This window comes from Ascidiella aspersa, chromosome 6 (genome assembly GCF_963924565.1).
Source record: "Ascidiella aspersa chromosome 6, kaAscAspe10.2, whole genome shotgun sequence".
NCBI classification, from domain to species: Eukaryota; Metazoa; Chordata; class Ascidiacea; order Phlebobranchia; family Ascidiidae; genus Ascidiella; species Ascidiella aspersa.
In genome coordinates this window covers 7,866,356-7,886,670 of record NC_139452.1, presented here as the reverse complement: position 1 = coordinate 7,886,670, position 20,315 = coordinate 7,866,356, and the positions used below count along the sequence as shown (strand labels likewise).

General features: G+C 35.0%; 3 protein-coding genes and 1 pseudogene across 3 annotated transcripts; 1 reads left to right on the top strand and 3 right to left on the bottom strand.

Moving 5' to 3' along the window:
- Positions 1–2,980: 2,980 nt before the first annotated feature.
- LOC146139464 (uncharacterized) lies at positions 2,981–6,359 on the bottom strand. The gene is made up of 4 exons (XM_083391377.1): positions 6,013–6,359; positions 5,682–5,826; positions 5,202–5,308; positions 2,981–4,930 (listed from the first exon to the last, which is right to left on the bottom strand). Exons 1-4 carry the CDS (start codon positions 6,262–6,264, stop codon positions 4,664–4,666), a joined length of 771 nt encoding a protein of 256 aa, XP_083247503.1. The 5' UTR covers positions 6,265–6,359; the 3' UTR covers positions 2,981–4,663.
- Positions 6,360–7,486: 1,127 nt separating this feature from the next.
- On the bottom strand, positions 7,487–9,871 carry LOC146139463 (uncharacterized; annotated as a pseudogene).
- Positions 9,872–10,972: 1,101 nt separating this feature from the next.
- Positions 10,973–12,760, bottom strand: LOC146139462 (uncharacterized). The gene is made up of 4 exons (XM_083392456.1): positions 12,509–12,760; positions 12,195–12,339; positions 11,861–11,967; positions 10,973–11,239 (listed from the first exon to the last, which is right to left on the bottom strand). Exons 1-4 carry the CDS (start codon positions 12,758–12,760, stop codon positions 10,973–10,975), a joined length of 771 nt encoding a protein of 256 aa, XP_083248582.1.
- A 3,635-nt stretch (positions 12,761–16,395) lies between these two features.
- On the top strand, positions 16,396–18,151 carry LOC146139461 (uncharacterized). The gene is made up of 3 exons (XM_083392455.1): positions 16,396–16,647; positions 16,777–16,917; positions 17,882–18,151. The coding sequence occupies exons 1-3, from the start codon at positions 16,396–16,398 to the stop codon at positions 18,149–18,151; spliced, it is 663 nt and encodes a 220-aa protein (XP_083248581.1).
- The last annotated feature ends 2,164 nt before the right edge of the window (positions 18,152–20,315 follow it).

Below are 20,315 nucleotides of genomic sequence, written 5' to 3'. Positions count from 1 at the left end.
TTAAAGACAACTGCACACCCGTGGTTGGTGAAGAAGGATAACTTACATGATACTTAGGGCAGCAGAAAAATATAACGGGTCAGACACCAGAGTATCCATGATTGTTTAAGCACCAAACGACGTGCGATAGTTAAACCCCAAACACCAATGATCGTTCAGGCATGGAACAACAAACTCGTATTAAGGAACAATTGAATTTTGATTCAGGTAACAGATCGCAACATTTTATTGACGTACCAGAAAATCTATGAGGTTGAACCCTCTGAACACCTATCGTCCAGGCATAAGATCATTAACATAGTCTCTGGAAGAAACGAATATGTGGTTTTACCAGAATGAATATGTGATTCAAACACCATAATAATACTCGCAGCAACGAAACACCCTTAAAAATTAAATCACCAAACACCAATGATTGTAAAAATATGCAGCACACATATGATGGTTGACGAACAAAATTATTCATAATCGTTACGGCATCATAACTTCAGACACTGAAACAAATCATTAAAACACCAAAGGTGATGATACTAAAAGCACCTACGGTTGGAGCGCCGAAACGCACATACTTAATATAGCAACAAACCACTTAATGACGAAATCACAAGAACACCATCGATGGTTGAGGCACCAGAATATCTAGGATATAATTAAAGTAGAAACACACAATGGAAACATTTTTTTATTTCATATGTCTAGCACTGTACATTGTACAACCTTCCTTTCAGCAACCTTCAGTGAAGGGTTGGTGAAGTTCTTATTTCCTAATCTGCGTTATTAATTTTGTTAATATTTCAACTGTTATCTATTAATTTCCTTCAGATTTTGCAGAATTGTTACCAATCAATTTCATTTTCAAAATACAAAATCTGTATCATTACTGTCTCACAACGAAATAATAACAAGCCAAAACAAATTATTTTTGGCATATCTGCATTTTTAAAGGGCATTTCCATAAATAATACCTATCACATTTACAGTAGCATTGAAGTTTTTATGTGGATAAACTAACTTAGTTCCTGCATTCCTATAAGGCTAGATTCATTAGTTGCAAACAAATAACACAAACGCGCCTACTTGACAGACTGTCTGACTGGCATTAAGCTGACGAACGTAAATTGTTTGCATAATGACTCTTCAGTGAACTACGCAAAAGGTTGTCTTTGCTTAGATGTACTTGACCGGTTTTTCCTGTGTGTTATTTTCAATGAGCTGGTGTTCCAGAAATAAATTAGGGCAGATAACGGTAACTAGAAAAACTAAATGTTTTAACCTTCTTCTTGTTGTTACGAAGTTTAATTAGTTCACATAATAACACCTATTAAAATTGTCCTAGCAATTGGGTAGTTTATATATTTGCAGCAAGGATCAAGGTCCTTTGGAAGAAGGCTATCAATCAGACTTATATTAACTTGTGCTGAGTCTTTTTTATGAGTTTTTTGAGTAAAGACAGGCACTCGTATTGGAGTCAAACAAGAGGCATCGTACTGGAACGCTCATCTAATTCTAATCTAGTCGAATAAACAATCTCATGAATTTAACACAAACCTCACAACACCATGTCATCCCATAAGCCCCCTTACGTAACATATAAAGATGGCAACGACGCATTACAATGGCTAAAAGACTGACGTATATGAGTTATTTTTGTTATGATAAATATTGTTAAATAATTTTCTTTCGCCATTTAATTGTAAGTGATGTGTTGTGAGCGAACTTTGCAATTATATTTATAAATGGTCAATATAAATAATATATTTAAATAATTGGATATCCATTTTCTGCTTCTATGTTTATCAAACTTTTACTATGTTATGTGGTATTTTTGCATAACTTATTCTTTAATATTGAACTGTAGGCCAGTAAACATTTAGCTTTCAAATGTTTGCTGTAATATTAGTTTAGTCAAGAACAAGTTTCACAAAACGATAATGTAAGGTTAACTACACATAAAACTTGAGTTATATAATCTCAACAGCGTCGATTCGACCTCCAAAAAGCCTGTTTATCAAGTTCAATATAAGTTCAATATAGAGCAGTAATCGCTACCATTGTGCACGACACTTCACCGAACTTTTTCGGTTCACCAACTTCGGAAGAAATTGTTTTCGCAAAGCACGATTTTAGTGTAGCGGTGTGTGTACAAACTTTCGCAGAGCGGTCTCGCTTCACTTCATAGACAAGGAGTTGGTCTTTAAAAGCATTTTGTGAAAGTATAGTTCTTTGAAAAAAATTCTACCAGAGACCAGCAATGTTCTCGTAATAACTTAGTCAATGACAAACTTAAGACACTGTTTTTAAATGGCTTGACTTAAATCGTCTGGGCAGAATGACTTGACTTGGTATTTATTTAAAAGGACTTAACTTATACTTAAGTTATTTTACAAAACAATTGACTGGGACTTTTAAATTATTTGTCTACAACGCTGCAAGAATAAGAAATACGTTGGATGTTTAAATTGTTTATGAAAAGGACTATGCAATTGAAAAACTACTTAATACTCTAAACAGCAATAACACCGTCATATAAGTTATTAAAACAGACCGACTTTGATAACTTATTGTCAATAAGTTTGGCTAAACCGAACTGCTTCTTATTAGTTGTAACAAAATATAAACTTAATTTTATGTTTTTATTTATCACTGTCCTCCTGCTTGTAAAATAAAAGTTTAATACCAAAGCAAACAAAATGATTTCTGTAACTGTTTGCCCCAGAAAGATGCCGTATAACCAAACAGTATGCTAATGCCGGATCCAGGGAGAACGTGGCCATGGCTGGTCCAGAACTTTTTTTGCCTTTTTTAAATGCAAAAATGTTTCGCTTTCTGAACAAATAATTGGCAAGACTGCGGCCCAGACCACCGTTAGCGCTTTGGACAAAGCCATGATCACTTTTACAGGGCCGCCAGGGCCCGTGGGTACATCTGAGAATTTTTATTGCGACTTTGACAACAAAGCCATTTTTTATTATGACGATTAGATTTAGGTACACTATGCACGGATCTGTAATGTAGCATGAAAATGAATCTCAAAGACATAAAGGTCGCCTAAATTAGCACAACAATTATTATAGGATTCGAATATAACTCGGCTAAGGGCCGTTGAAAAAAATCTGGGTTTAGCTGTATAGTAGACCGACAAGTAACTCATATGGTAAACCTATATTGGATGTCGAAAAACGTAAAAAGCAGTACGCAGTTTTTTTAAGGAACGTTCTTGTGTATGGTTTCACGCTAGCAAAGAAATGTATAGAAGCAGCATATACTCTTCTGGTATTTAGTGGCTACGTATATACACCTTTTAGGTTATCACATTGAAACGCAGACATGTGCCATATGTGCAGGGCTTAGCGGTGTGAGTCATAATATGTCTGAGGTTTATAATTATGATAAATACATACATATATCTGAATATTCGTAATCAACATAATACAACCGACCACCCAGCACCATATCAGTTTGGCATAAGCTTTTCTACAAAGCAGAGGCGTAGCTAGGGGGGTGCGGGGGGGTACATATGTCCCCGGGCGCCAAGGTAGAGGGGCGCCAAAATCAGGTTTACAAATTTTTCACAAAAAGGGCAAAAAACGATCACAAGCAAGATCGCACCAGCGGCTGTGGCAGACGTCATCTGGATCTGATACGCAACCCACACCAAGACTGATGCTGTTACAAGCCATCACAGCAGCCAAGATACTGATGATTCTGCCTGCAGCTGGTTTTGTCTAGCTTGGTGTTCTTAACCTTTATTAAACCGCGCGCCCCTACGAAAAGCCATTAGGTATTTTGGAATTACATGTTAATTAGAAAATATAAAAAAAGTAAAATGTATCGTTGGTCGCACGTAGCGCGAAAAAGTTCTGTTCATTTGGTTAAATCAGCTAAAAAAGTGTTCGTGTCTCCGTGTTTCTAGCCTGTTATCATGTATAAAATAGTTGGAAAAGGGATAACTTTTATCGTTTATCTTATAGGTTAGCCAAACTATAATTTACATAGGACCGTTTTTCTTCGAAAAACATGATGGTACTCAGAGAGACTTTGTGCTAAACATAACTGTCAACAAAACAGGAAAAAACAAGAAAATAAACGTGAACTATTTAGAAGTTTTAATCGTTAAGTTGGACAAAAAACCGAGTTTGTAACCGAACTGAAGATCTACCAGAAACTCCTTTTATGATGATGACGTATTTCCAAATATGCGATCTTCACTACAAATTGTGTTAACAATAGCAGTTTCAATTGCAAGTTGTGAGCGGTCGATCGTTCAGCAAATTGAAACTGATTTTGTCGTATCTGCGTGCAACGTCGTGCATCAATGGGACAGGATTGTCTTAAAGATTTTGCTATTTTTAGAGTTGAAAGAGAAACATTGGAAACAACAGATGACGTTATTAACCAGTTTGCGACAATGAAATCAAGAAAAATAATCTATAGTTGTTAGTCATTCATGTTTGACAGTGACTATGTGTGTCATACGTGTAGTTTGTATAACCAAAACGCTTCTTAACTGTTTTCCGTATAAAGTACGGTATATTATGTTAATTCAATAAAAAAATGCGATAAAACATGGAGGAGGGGGCGTCAAATTTATAGTTTGCCCCCGGGCGCAAAATACTCTCGCTACGCCTCTGCTACAAAGGTTAAGATGGGATTTCTCCGTATACTATCCAAACAAATTAGCATACCATCCCGAATTGAACAACATGAATAATACCATCCCAAACAAAACCAGAAGAACCACAAGAGACCATTTGAGCTCAGTCATTAAGTCCTGCATGATCTTGTCTTCTCTTCGCAAGTCATCCATCACGCTCGCTCCTTTATTCTTGAACGGGAACTCACGATCGGGAACCTCGACCCCCAAAAAGTCGCAGAGTGGTTTCCAACCTTGCTTTACTTCATAGACAAGCAGCTGGTCTTTCGGAGCGTTCTGTAGAGGAACAGTTTTTTAATGAAATCATAAAAACACAACCAGTAAATAAATTGCGCCTCAATATTTTATAGTTAAATCCTCTCAAGGGTTAAGTCAAAATTAAGTTCAAGATTAACCATAGTCTATCGACAAAATATATTTATCACTTTTGAAGTTGTGCTACCGATAGTGTAAGTGAAGTTTAAATCCCTTTACTTTGTATGATTTTAAGGCTTTAAAGACCGGATTAGTTTAACGTTGTTTTACAGAGCATACGGTGTAATTTTACCTGCAATACTTCACGGTTGTGATTTCGGTACATTCGCTTCAAAGCTTCTTCGTCATACATGCGGATAGTTGACCAAGGCCATTTTCCACGACAACTGAAGAGACCAACTATTTTCAAGACACAGAATCAAAATGCCATCAAGTTATGTCGCGAAAATTTTTACCTTATAAGTAGAATTACACTCGAAACAAATGCGATCGGTTTGCATCAAAATCAAGAAATGTTTATTGACCATACAAAATCTATGCTCACTTGATAATTTTATACAAATTTAACCTAAAAATAAATTTACAAATTAAAAATGGTTTGCTGTTTTCACATATTATTTCTTGTTCCTATCGACATGTGTAACACAACAAGTAATAATAAAAGCATCAATAGCGCCTTTAGGCCTATAACATTTTTGACAAATTGTATCCTGACAAACCGCCGCTATATTCCACTTGTAAACTTTTGTTTCTATGCTGTGGTTTTACTTACACGTTGCTGATCTGTACTTGAAGAGCTTCAAACCCGAATAGGAGAAGCACATTAATGCAATGAATAGCAGGTCGTTGCTAAGAGTAGCAGATTGCTTGAGGACGCTATTGTACCAAGAATTTTCATCGCGATTCATCAGAATAACCTGCATAATACAACCGCTTCGCTGTCAATCCATTATCAAAAGTAAAGTTATGTCCTGCAAATATTGTCACGGCTATTTAGCCCAAACTTGAGTGATTGTTACTGTTTGCGTGTTCAAACCGCTTTAGCTTTACAGAATTACTTTTAAATAAAGATTTATTGCTTTTAATGGGTTGCTTCAGTATACCTTCGCATCCGGAAACGCTTCCAGAATCTCTTCCCAGTAGAAATAGCCGGGAAGGTCCGTTACAGCATCCACATTCTTGTACATTCGTCTAAAATCTGCAACTCTTGCTCCTTCCTTTATGATCCGCACCCAATCGTCACCGAGGTAATGAAAGTTCTCCATGAAATCGTAAACCTCATAACCGAGACGATTCAGCGCCGCATACATTGTCTTTGTGCCGGTTTTGGACATGCCAGCAACTATGACCTTCATGATGTGGCTGATATTAAAGAACTAACCAGAGTTAATAACGTTAAACTACACCTACTGAATTACAAGTGTTATAATCGTTAAGGCAGCAACCAGCTAAGAACACAACTATAGTTCTAAAATAAGAGTCAAACGCGAGCTAGTCGAAAGTTGGTCACACTTCGCTTGAGTTAAGTTCAAGCGGAAAACGCTTCTCTATATAGTCAAGCATCTGCGTGAACCACTCTGCAATGACGTGCACGACATCATTTAGCAACGCGCCTTGTGGTTTATATTATGTAGGGAAACTTATCAGTCAGCGAGTAAGTTCAACTGCCAACATCCATTCGAAGTGTTTGGGGTGTTCCGTCTGACGCATTGAATTTGCTTGGTGTGCAAATATTAAACAGTAAATAGAGTCAGGGAGAGCTCAGCTAAACGCAAAACTGTATTAGAATCTTGTCGATTTGGGTTTTTTAGCATTGAACTCGAATGCGTTTTAACAGAACTATTCATGTTGAATTGACTTTACCTGGGAAATATGAAAAACTTAACTGTCTAAATAAAGTCATTTTTATTTTTTGGCTGTTTAGATTTCCTTAGAAAGTAACACGAAGGAAGTCCTTTGCAACATTACCATGACCACATTTAGATAAACAACGTTAAATTATTTTTCTACCATTGTTTACAACTCGTTTTGTTTTATTTATCAGTTATTTTAGATAGCTGCTTTTTTATCGATAGTGCTGGTAATATAGTATTGCAAAACTTAGTTGGCATGGTCGAATTTTCATCAAATATAGCTGAAGACATCCTGCATATCAAGGTATCTTGTTTCGCTTGGAGTATCCTTTAGCCTTCATTTTACAGAGTGCATATACACATTTATGCAAGTTTTCTGACACCTTAACTTCAAGACAAACCGCGGTAGGTCTACATCGTATTTGCGAAGCAATACACTACCATATGATTGTACAGATTGCTGATACCTGCACAACATATTGCCGACGGGCCGCATGCGACATAGTTTCAATGCAGCCCACCTGCGAGACAGATATGCGAGCATAGTTTTGCACAATGTACAATAAAGTGCATATTCATGCGTAAAGTAGCTTGAACGCATGATAAATAGGTAATATATCAACTAAGGGTTAAGCCAGGGCTTAGCGACCTTTTCCTGGTCGCGGGCCAAGCCAAACCCAGGAAGATCTCGGCGGTCCGTTATAAATTTCCAATAATAATTTTGTCATAAAAACGAGCTTTCAAGCGGTTTGTTACTCTTCATCAGGGATGAACCTAAATGTTTCATGGTATTTAAATTGGGTCAAATTGTAATCAAATAGCAGAAAAATAATGCGTATGTTTGGTTGAAATTAGAAAATCTTTTAATTTACAAGGAGACGTGACACATTGGACACAAATAAAATAAAACCTATTCATTTTATTTTTTTTAACATTTATCATAAAAGACGGAATATATCAGCGAACAAAAATAAAAGTGTCATGCTATGAAAACGTTTTAATGATGATTTTTTAAAAAGTTTTTTTTTGTTTTTATTTGGTTCACCAACTAAAAAAGTTAATTCTGGTGAAATGCATATTAAAACGATTTTAACATTTTATCTAAGAAAGTCTGCCTATTATGCGAAACAAATTTATGAAGTTTAATTACCACATTACACAAAACAAAACGTGAAGTTTGTGATAGGCTTATTTTAAAGAGTTAAAGATTAATAATTCGGAATTTTTAACAGTTTTTTTTATTTTTAATTAATTCAGAAATTTTATAATACTACTTTTTAAAACATTTTTTTTTCAACGATAATTTTTAAAGAGTTTTGTTTGTTTTTCGTTTCGTTCATCAACCTAAAAAGTTAGCAAACCATCGCGAAGTAAATATTTTGAACAAAACAATTCCAATAATAACTAGGAGAACCGCAAGTGTCCAATAAAATTCTTTCAACAAGCTACGCATGACGATGTCTTCTTTTCGCCATTCTTCCATTAAGCTCGCTCCTTTGTTCTTGTGCGGAAACTCACGATCGGGAACCTCGACCCCCAAAAAGTCGCAGAGTGGTTTCCAGCCTTGCTTCACTTCATAGACAAGGTGTTGGTCTTTTGGGGCGTTCTGTAAACAAATAACTGTTGCGAAGAGCGTAGCGAAGGCTAATTCTCATGTGAATAATCCAAAATAAACGTGAATAAAATAATTGCCAAGTTTTGAAGTAAAATTAAAGCTTTGTGGGTACTTTGTTACTTTAAAATTGCCTAAAACGAAATCAAAAAAATTCCGCCTTGCTAATCTAAATATTTTCTGTGATGTAATACAAGCAATGATTCCTTTCATAACTGGAAGGTTGGCCTATTAATACCATAGCCTATTATGGTAAAAAACACATATTGGAAAACACTTTAATTGACACTGAATAGACAAGATATGCACAAAAATAAAATGTTTTAGCAAGGTTTGTGTGAGTCTAAACCAGTGGTTCTCGAACATTTGTGGCTTTTAATAAGAAAATTGAATAATATCGCGGCACGGATATAATAACTTGAAAAATGGTCTGTAATACAATACAAGGAAATAGACGACTAACAAAATAGCATCAGTTATCTAACTTATAGTTTGCATAAAGTCTCACATCACATGTAAGTCAGTTTGCGAAAAGTTATATTTCAAAATAAAAAGAGTTCCACGCCCACTTATTAATCTCTCGAGGCACGACGGTGCACACAGTTATACAATCACTGGTCTTTACTCTGTTTCCTATAACAACCTGTAATATTTCGCGATTGTGTTTCCTGTGTAATCGCTTCAAAGCTACTTCATCATAAAAGCGTATAGTTGACCAAGGCCATTTTGAACGACAACCGTATCTTTTAGCTGATGAGAAAGTTTAAATAAAAATATCTATATTTTTGTTTTAGTTAAAACAATCTTTTCAGAATTGTACTGCAAATTATGCTGAACTTATTAAAATCAACAACATAAATCAATTTTTAAATTTCACTATTTTAAAGTTCGACTTTAAAGTATAATAGAACTAAAAATGCAATTTTTATTTTAATGCGTTTAACTTTACTTACCAACTTCTCCTAGAAATTTGAAGAGTCTCCATCCCGAATAAAAGAATGTTTGCAGTGCAATGTATCCCCAGTCTTTGCTCATTGCATCAATCTGTTTCATAAGGCTATTGTACCAAGCCTCTTCATCGCGAATCGTCAAAATAATCTAAAGTGGATTCAAGAAGCGATTTTGCTTTTGCGGATTTTGTGTTCACGCTTGTAATATTAAATTCCTTTAAAAAAAAGAAGAGTTCAAAACGAAAATGTTTAGAACAGACAAAAATTACGAAATGTTATAAAACCTGGAACGTACCTTTACATCGGGAAAAGCTTCCAACAATTCCTCCCAGTAAAACAAAGCTGGAGCATCCGTCACAGCATCCACGTCCTTGTACATTCGTCTTAAATCTTCTATTTCTGCTCCCTCTTTTATGATCTTTACCCAATCGTCACCAAGGAAATAAAAACTTTCCAAAGTGTCGTTAACCTCATAACCTAGACGACTAAGCGCCGCATACATGGTCTATGTGCCTGTTTTGGGCATTCCAGCAACTATGACCTTCATGGTGGTGCTAGAGATACTTCTAAATAGAGAAGTTTTTTTTTCGAGTTACAGTTTACTAAACAAACGGAGTCACCGTCTGATTAACAAAGGGTTTTTCCACGAGAGCTAAACTAAAGCTATAGTCACAAGTGATTTCTAACTGGTCTATATAATTTAATTTAATCACACTTAGCTTTCGCAAATATTTGGCACAAAACGATGTCATTTTAATGCTGTACCTGCATACATCACAGAATGCAAAAAATCATGAAACACACATAATATTACAATGCACATCGGTGGCAATACTATCGGTGCAAAAACTAAAATACCAGTAATTATCCTGGGCCAAACTTAACTAATAGGATCCCACGTTTTATGTTTGACTCGTTTCAATTCCAAATATTAATCATTAACCTGAGCTATACTTGTCCATCGTAGGCCTACGTGAACCCGTTTTTTCTTATCGTGCACAACTAGACAAAATTTCCGGCGATGTCCAGCCTTAAAACGATATGATTAACAGTTGCGTTGCTTTGTCGCCTTTAACCTGGTACCAAATATTTTGCAATTCGTCCAACTTGCATGTATCCGGTGACGTAAGTAATTGATGTTACGCTTTCTTTGTTTGATTGAGCAAAATTACCTAGCCACCAATCTGTTGCTTCTCAATTAATATACCGGTAGTATATTATGTTAAGCCACCGCCGGGTGTTTTTTGCAAACAGTGCATAGCGGTACATATTAGCTAGTGCTACAGGAATACACTATTCGCCTATAGCGTAGTATCAAACATTTTAGGGATGAAACTTCTGGAGTGAAGTCCATATATATTACTACAGAAGTTGAATTAATTTTGCCCCAAACAAGTGAATATTTCAAAAACAGGTAGTTGAATAGACTTCAGTAAATTTATTGATCCCAATTGTTACATCAGTGGTAAGTTGCAATTTTACATGATTTCAACATTTAGCCTGGGAAAGTCTGCCTATTAAATAATTTAAAACTTTATTTCTATTTTTCTATTTAGTTCAAAAAAGTTTTAAGATTACTTTTCAAAATAATTATTATCTTTTTTTGTATTTAAAGAAATATTTTCAAAGATTTTTTTCTTTTGGTTCATCAACCAAGAATGTTGGCAAACAATTCCGAAGTAAACAGTTTGAACAAAACAATTCCGATCACAACTAGAAGAATCGCAAGGGTCAAATAAAACTCTTTCAACAGGCTGCGCATGATTTCGTGTTCTTTTCGCCAATCGTCAATTAAACTCGCTCCTTTATTCTTGTGCGGAAACTCACGATCGGGAACCTCGACCCCAAAAAAGTCGCAGAGTGGTTTCCAGCCTTGCTTCACTTCATAGACAAGGAGCCGGTTTTTCGGAGCGTTCTGTAAACATTGTAGCTGTTGCGATCAAAATAATCCTCGGGCCAATAATTCAAAATTTTAGGTTACACTGTTGGAGATTTCCAATAATTAAAACGCTTACTCCGTGAATCAATTCACTTTTGAGTTTTCAAGTAAAATTTTTAAAGCCTTTTTGTCACTTAAAAATAGACTGAAACAAAACCACAAAAAACTATATTTATGAAGAATTTTACTCAAGCAGTTATTTCTTTTATAACTGAACGGCAAGTAAAATATTTTTCAAAACAAACATATGGGGAAAACACTTGAATTGACACTCACTGGACAAGATATGCACAAAACTAAAATACATTAGCGAGATTTGAGTGAGTCTTAACCAGTGGTTCACGAACAGTATTTTAACACTAAAATCAAATAATATCACGCGGCATACTTCCTCTGCTCATTAACAATATTATACGGTCTCTAATACAAGACAAGGAAACAAGCGAATATACAATAACCTGTCTCACGTATAGTGAGTGTTCCGTATCACATGTCAGACTGTTTAACAAAGCCACAAGCCTACTGACCAATCTTTCGGCGCACGTCGGTTCACACAGTTCGAGAAGCACTGATCTAAACTCTGTTTCCCATAACAACCTGCAATATTTCGCGATTGTGCTTCCTGTATAATCGCTTCAAAGCTTCTTCATCATAAAAGCGTGGAGTTGACCAAGGCCATTTTGAACGACTGCCGAATCGTTTAACTGATGAGAAAGTTAAAAATATTTACTTTTTTTTAAATAAGATATTATTTAAGAACTTGATAGCAAATTATGATTTAATAGTTAAATTTAGCAAGATAAATTAAATTTTAAATTAAACTAATTTAAAGCACCTGAAATCAGTTTGAGCTCTACTTTTGCGTATGATATCACTAAAGATGAACATTTTGTATAACGTTTTAAAATTTTACAATTTCTGTTTTACTTGCCAATTTCTTCTTGAAAAGTGAAGAGTCTCCAACCCGAATACGAGAAAGTTTGCAATGAAATGTATCCGAAGTCTTTGCCAAATTCATCAATTTGTTTCATAAGACTATTGTACCAAGTATCCTCATCTCGAATCGTCAAAATAATCTAAAGGTGGATTTAAGAGGCGATATGCTATTTGCTATTTCCAGAGAGCACTTTCGGCTTTGGTTTTCATCCTTGTAATATTACATTTCAAAAATTTTAAAACAAAATATCAGTTCAAACAAAAAATCTTTAGAAAAGACTAAAATTACTGAATATTGTAACGCCTTACCTTTGCATCGGGAAAAGCTTCCAGCAATTCTTCCCAGTAAAATAAAGATGGAATATCCGTCACAGCATCCACGTCCTTAAACATTCGCCTGAAATCTTCTATTTTTGCTCCTTCTTGCATAATTTTCATCCAGTCGTCACCAAGGAAATAAAAGCTTTCCAAAAAATCGTAAACCTCATAACCTAGACGACTTAGCGCCGCATACATTGTCTTTGTGCCTGTTTTGGGCATTCCAGCAACTATGACCTTCATGGTGATGCTATTTATACTGCTAAATGCTGCAATATTTCGGGTTACAGTTTAGTATAAAAACGCCTCCACCATCTACTGCAAACAACACAAGGTTTTTACATGAGATTTAGACTCTACCTACAGTCACAATTGATTTAAATTAATTTCGTCGCACTCCGCTTTACCAATTCTTTTTTTCCCTAAAACGTCATATTAAATCTGTACCTGCATAGGGCGCAATAAGCAACCATGTACATCGATGGCACGATTTTGCGAAAATGAACATGTCAGCAAGTATATGCCGTCAAACTTCAATGTCCAATGTGTACCGCATTTAAAGAGCAAATGTTAATCATTAACCCAAGCTAGAGTTTTTCATCGAACGTGAACTCGTGTTTTGGCTATCATAAGCGAACAGACAAAATTCCCAGAGTTGCCCAGTTTGAACATACATTATTATATTCAACGGTTGTGATGCTTTATCGCCTTAAACCTGTTACTAAACATCTTACAACTTGTCCTATATACTTACGTTATTATGGTGATGTAAAATAATTGCTGCTGTCGTAAACGCTTTAATTAACAAAGTAACCTAACTTTATTCTGCGTTGTAGCATCGTGGTGTGACTTTTTTAGAAAATGATTCAGTTCGCAAGTCACATTTCAAATACAGTAATTTATTAAGTAGTCACGTAGAGTGGATCAATGTGTAGAGAATGTGTTTGCCTCGCTAAATTACAGGGAGTATAGTCTGTTGTGAAGCTACAACAGTGAGTTTGTATAAACTTGGTCACCAACAGGGGCGGGTCCAGGGAGGCAATCAGGACATGCCTCCATACAATGAATCTATGAATGCGAGTAATATGTGGATGTCTTTTATGTGCCTAATGCGTCACCTATCCTTCTGTCTTTGCATCATTCATGTACATAAAAACTTTTTTGCACATAAAAAAATTAACTTAAATGCAATAATTAAAAGATTCTCGTGAAGCGACGAAATGTTCCCTTCCTTATATAAACATAATATATTGTTAAGGGAGCATGGCTTTGTACCCCTTCACCCTTTGATCTACCCATGTCGGAAAAGTATAAAAATACAGCTTGAAACACAAAGCGTAAAACAAGGGGAAAAAAGGATGCATACGTGGACATAAATGAATAAAATGAGGTAATTTTATAATTCTTATTAAGCCTAAAAACGCCTAAAGTGTAGTCAAATATTTGTTACTACCTGTCTTCGTCCATTTGTGCTTGGGCTAATTTCAAAAACATAACTTGGAGTCGCTTTTAACGTTGCCATTGTTACGTGTTTAGCAACACAGTAAAAAGTAAACACCTAAATTGACACCTAAACAAGAAATAAATTTTGTTATGCTATTTTAAACAATTTATTTATTTGTGGCCTATTTCGAATTTTAATATGGCACTATAGGAAACTGGTTGATTCACGAAGCACTTTAGCTAACATGTACCGCTAAGCACTTGGTTTGTCAAAAATCCACTCCGCTTTGGTTCAACAGAATATGTTATATTCGTTGAGATGGTTAGGTTAGGGCTACCATATTTTCAGCACCCAAAAAGAGGACATATTTTGCCTGCAAGTAAAACGAAAGAAGAATTGTTACGTTTGAGAAAAACGTGCCATATCCACAAGAAATGCATTCAGCAGCGAAATCAATACGTCCTTTTCTGAACCAACGATACCTATGGCGTAGCTCATCAGTAAACAGTTTTCCTCTTCGGCATTAAAATTTATAGCTTAGTTTGCTTTATGGTTGTCTATATTTAAAGAATAATAAAGAAAAATGAAAGCATCTCCTGAAAATCACCTGTATGCTATAAACCAGGCGGCTGAAACGGTGGTTCTTAACCCTTTTTCAGCCGCGCCCCCCAATGGTAATTTTCCTGTACCTTGCGCCCCCGCTAGAATTGCTTGGCGCCCCGGTTAAGAACCGCTGCTATAGACTAACTAGACGAGCTTCTGTAAGAAATAAGAACATAGCCTACCGCTACCATACAGTAACACTGAAGGTAAATGCTAGGCCTATGAACTCATACTTTTGCTTTATTAATGGGCTTTTTAGATTTGAGGTTCTGTTGCCATTTTTCTGGCGCAATGTTTGCAATAACAATTAGGAAGGTAGGGCTGGTAGGGCAATTTGTTGGAAAACCTGTTTTAAACCAGCAATTTAGCATGTTACATGGCTACAGTGTATTTTGAACGTCTCGCCTAAACGTCTTGTTAAAAGTATAAGTAAGTAACTCAAAATGCGAAAAAAGAAGACATTTGGACATTATGGAGCGTCCTCGGAGGACCATTCAGTTTTCTTGAGAAAAGAGGACAAATCCTCCTAAAAGAGGAATAGGCTAGGACACTTTGCTCAATCCAATAAAAAGCGTAGCATCAATTACTTTATTTCACCGAAAATGCGCGAGTTGGACAAATTGCAAAATGTTTGGTACCACGTTAAAGGCAACAGAGTATAACAACTGTTAATCATATCATTTTTACAACGACGGAAATTTCTAGACCTGCACGATAAGCAAAAGCGGGTTCACGTAGGCCAAAAGTCGGCAACCTTTCGTATGCAGTGTGCCAGTTTATAAATATTGTGAATAAACCAACAACTCGCGTGCTAAACATGTTTCTATGTTGGGTTGTGCACTGGCAACCTCCGGGGTCGGTTAAAAACAACCCCGACTACGGTAAAAGTGTGCAATTTCATCGAGTCACGAGACCGGCTCAGACTGTACCACCTATATTTCACCGATTTACGTAAATATGATGGATATTTAGCAATCCACTCATAGGGGTCATGGAAAATATGCCACAATATGCTATTCCATCTAACAATTTACAGTTATCATTTTCCAAATTTGGTACTGCACACAGTCGGACTCGGGTAGTTTTACCTATATAGTCTTAACTCGAGTCCCCATTCCGACTTTAAATTACGAAAGATCTGACATCTAAATTACGAATTATCTGACATCTAATTTATGTATCTTGGGTGACACCATTAAACCTCATTTCATAAGTTCTTTTCAGTGAAGATATTCTAACCCTGCAGGAGAAAAAACGAACTGAACACAATACTGTGCCTGCTATTTTGTTATAAACTTCGACGCTTTTCAGCCGATACCTGGAAGTGTTAACTATCCATTTCGCTTTTAACTTGGTTTCTCAGTCGCGCAAAATGGGTTGCAGACTCCTGACGTAGGCCTATGATGAACAAATATAACTCAGGTTAATGATTAATATTTGGAGTAAAAATGTGTCAAAACATTACACATTGGACCCTCTCAGTTAAGTTAGGCTAAGGTTACTTGCTGGTATTTTTGGTTTTGCAAAGTCTTGCCACTGATGTACAATGTAATACAATGTGTGTTTCATGAGTTATTGCATTCTGTGATGTATGCAGGACTTGCAGGTACAGCGTTAAAATGACAACATTTTATGTCGAATATCTGATAAAGCAAAGTGCGATAAAATTAATTTAAATTGGCCAATGAGAAATCACTAATTGTGGCAATAATAGGTTGAGTTTTTTCCTCGTGTAAAAACCCTTTGTTCATTAGAGATTAGATTGTAGCTGTTTTTCTAGAAAATTGTAACTTAAAGGAATTGCTTCAATCAGCAATATCAATGCCACATCATGAAGGTCATAGTTGCTGGAATGTCCAAAACGGGTACAAAGACCATGTATGCGGCGCTGAGTCGTCTCGGTTATGAGGTTTACGATTTTTTGGAAAGCTTTTATTTCCTTGGTGACGACTGGATGAAAACTATGCAAGAAGGAGCTAAAATAGAAGATTTTAGGCGAATGTTTAAGGATGTGGATGCTGTAACGGATGCACCAGCTTTGTTTTACTGGGAGGAATTGCTGGAAGCTTTTCCAGATGCAAAGGTACGTTCCAGGTGTTATAACATTAAGTAATTGTAGTCTTTTCTAAACTTATTTGTTTTAAACTGTTTAATCTTTGGAAAATGTAAATTATTGTGAAAAGGGTGAAAACAAAATTAACACCCCCTTTAGATTATTTTGATGATTCGCGATGAGGAGACTTGGTATAATAGCCTGATGAAACAGATTGGTTCATTTAGTAAAGACTTCAGACACGTTGCATTGCAAACTTTCTCTTGTTCGGGTTGGAGACTATTCAAGTTCCAAGCAGAAGTTAGTAAGTAAAGTTAAAACGCATTACAATAAATAATAGCACCTTTATAGTCCTATATTTTCAAACGTATAACTAAAATAGTGTAATTTTAAAATTGATATATCTTGCTGAATTTAATAAGTCAATCATTATTTGCGATAAAGTTCTAAAAAAATTGTTTTAACTTAGAAATAATAATATTTTAATTTTCTCATCAGTTAAACGATACGGCTGTCGTTCAAGATGGCCTTGGTCAACTATACGCTTTTATGATGAAGAAGCTTTGAAGAGATTACACAGGAAGCACAATCGCGAAATACTACAGGTTGTTATAGGAAAAGTTTAGACCAATGATTCTTACAGTGTACACAGAAGTGGCCCGAGTAATCATAAGTGTGCATGCGACTTTTCGTTATTTTGAATTTTAACTTTTCGCAAACAGACTAAAATGTGAGACTGAATACGCACTACACGGGAGACAACCGAGACTATTATGCTATTTGCTTATTTTAGACGATCGTTAAGTACTATATAGTTGTTCAGCATAGGAAGTGTGCCGCGATATTATCTAATTTTATTAATAAAAGCCAAAAATGTTCGAGAACCACTGGTTTAGACTCACACAAATTTCGCTAATACATTTTAGTTTTGTGCATATCTTGTCCATCGAGGGCCAATTCAAATGATTTCCGTATGTGTTTTTTCATATAATATTATAACGACCGTCCAGTAAATCATTACTTGTTCTGGATCACAGTTAATATTTAGATTTAGAAGACAAAAACTCCTGATACATTACACTTACTTGATGCTTCGATTTAGCGTGTTGTCAAACAACAAGTACCAAAATGTTCCCCAAAAGACAGGACGTTAATTTATTCTTGGGTTAGCGTTTAACATTTGCCAGTCTCAAACATTGTAACATAAAATTTAGAATTATTCGCATGAGGATTATTTTGTTCACAACTGCTTCAATGTTTGCAGAACGCTCCGAAAGACCAACTCCTTGTTTATGAAGTGAAGCAAGGCTGGAAACCACTCTGCGACTTTTTGGGGGTCGGTGTTCCCGATCGTGAGTTTCCGCATAAGAATAAAGGAGCGAGTTTAATTGACGATTGGCGAAAAGAAGACATCATCATGCGTCGCTTGTTGAAAGAGTTTTATTGGACACTTGCGGTTCTCCTAGTTGTGATGGGAATGGTTTTGTTTAAACTGTTTACTTCGGGATGGTTTGCTAACTTTTTAGGTTGGTGAACGAAACGAAAAACAAACAAAACTCTTAAAAATAAACGTTGAAAAAAAGTATTATAAGTAATATTATAATTTTTTTTTTAATTTTAATGTTATAAGTAGTATTATAAAATGTTTGAATTAATTAAAAATAAAAAACTGTTAAAAATTCCAAATTATTAATCTTTAATTTGTAAAATAATCCTATCACAAACCTCACGTTTTGTTTTGTGTAATGTGGTAATTAAACTTCATAAATATGTTTTGCATAATAGGCGGACTTTGTTAGATAAAATGTTAAAATCGTTTTAATATGCAATTCACCAGAATTGTAACAATTGAGGTCAATAAATTTACTAAAGGCCGTGAGACTAATAAAGACTGTCGATGCGGCCGTCAAGAGCTAGAATGTAGGGCAACCCTGAAATATATGTTTTTGTTAATAGACTAATTTCTAGTTTCTAGCTTTTTTACAGGATTTTAGAGGTAAAAATAATGCAGTATTTATTGAATATGACGAATTTAGTGATATTAATGAAAATATTGCCACTATATATCTAACGTTTGAAACAAGCTTTATTATATCTGTGGAAAGTTAAATCAGTTATAGAAACTTTTCATACCTGACACATCGGTACTGAAAAGTGTTATTAATTACAGACTATTCTGTGAAGTTTGAAGTATAGCTGGATGTTAAAGATGTTTCTAATTAAATCGCCTGCTTATCAAATTTACAGGTAACCTAGTAAAACATTTACCTAAATAGCATACCAAATAGATATATTACATATCCTGTATGATTTGTGTTTATTTTATGTTGGACAACAACATTTTTCTTAATGCTTACGGTCACTTCATGTGTACAATCAAGGCTTTATTTTTATGTTCAAGACGTGCCCGGACCTAACCTATATTTTAAGACAACATTTTCATTGCCATTTTTGTAATTTTGCTGCCGCAAAACTTTTAACCACACAGCATCCTGCATTTCACTTTTCTTTATTTCAAACTCCCCTTGGCAGTTACGCGCATAAATTGTCGCCAGGATAGTGATTTTACAATGAAAAATGGTCTTTCTGAAGATTTTGGGGAAAGAATTTTAACTTTAATTTTGGCGACCAAAAATCATGGGATGCCTTCGCAGTATTATTTGATAAATTACGTCATTTAGATTATTTTTAATGTAAGCATGATGTATGCTACATTTGTTGGACTGTAGCCTAAACATTAACTAGGATTTTTTAATATTATATTGATACATGTATATAGTTTAAATATTGAAAAATGAACATTAAAAAAATCATTTTTTTTTTGTTTGTTTTTTTTTTAAACACTAGTTTCAAGTATTTGAATAGCATGACCACACAATCTAAGTTTAGGCGAATAAACCAACCAATCATCAAATACACCGATGTGGCTGTAAAAGAGGAAATGAAAGAGTTTCTGAAGCATGCTATATAAACGAGGAAGATCGAAATACAAGTTTTTATGTTTTATGTTTCTCCAAATTCTTTTTTTCAGTTTTTTGAGCGATTATGGCGCTTTTTTGCAATTATTAGGTAAAATACATTCAGCAACAAGTCTAAGCCACGGTGGCCATAATATTGCAATACTGGGAAATGTTGTTTTTACCGGAATTTAAACTGCTTTTTAACAGTTCTGATGTATTTTAGAATGTTACAACTGCTGTTTGTGTTTTTAGGAGCTAAAAGTTTAAAATTTTGACTAATTTTGACCTAAAAATATATTTTTTCACAAAATTTTAACCTATTAGAAATGCTTTGATTTAAACAACCTATTGTTAATTGAAATTCTGCATTAGTGTCTTGGCTTCGTCAACTACACGTTTTTGATGGTTTACTGACTAACAATCGAACATAAATCAGGTATTTTTTCGAGTGAGACAAAACTCATGAAAATGGTTAGTTGATATTTTTGTATTTTCAAAAAGACAAACAAACAATACGCTGGTTATTTTAGAAAAAATTTGTGTAAACTTTTGAAGTATACCGTAAGCATAATTTCAAAAAATAAAAAAGATATAGTTATCGAAATAGGAAATTGAATAATTGCAAATCACCAGCGAAAAAAACAGCAAATACCATTTGTTCAAATTAAAGATACACTGTATAAAGCAAAAACGAAGTTTGAGCCTAATGCGATAAACGATAGGTCTGGGTGGTTAATT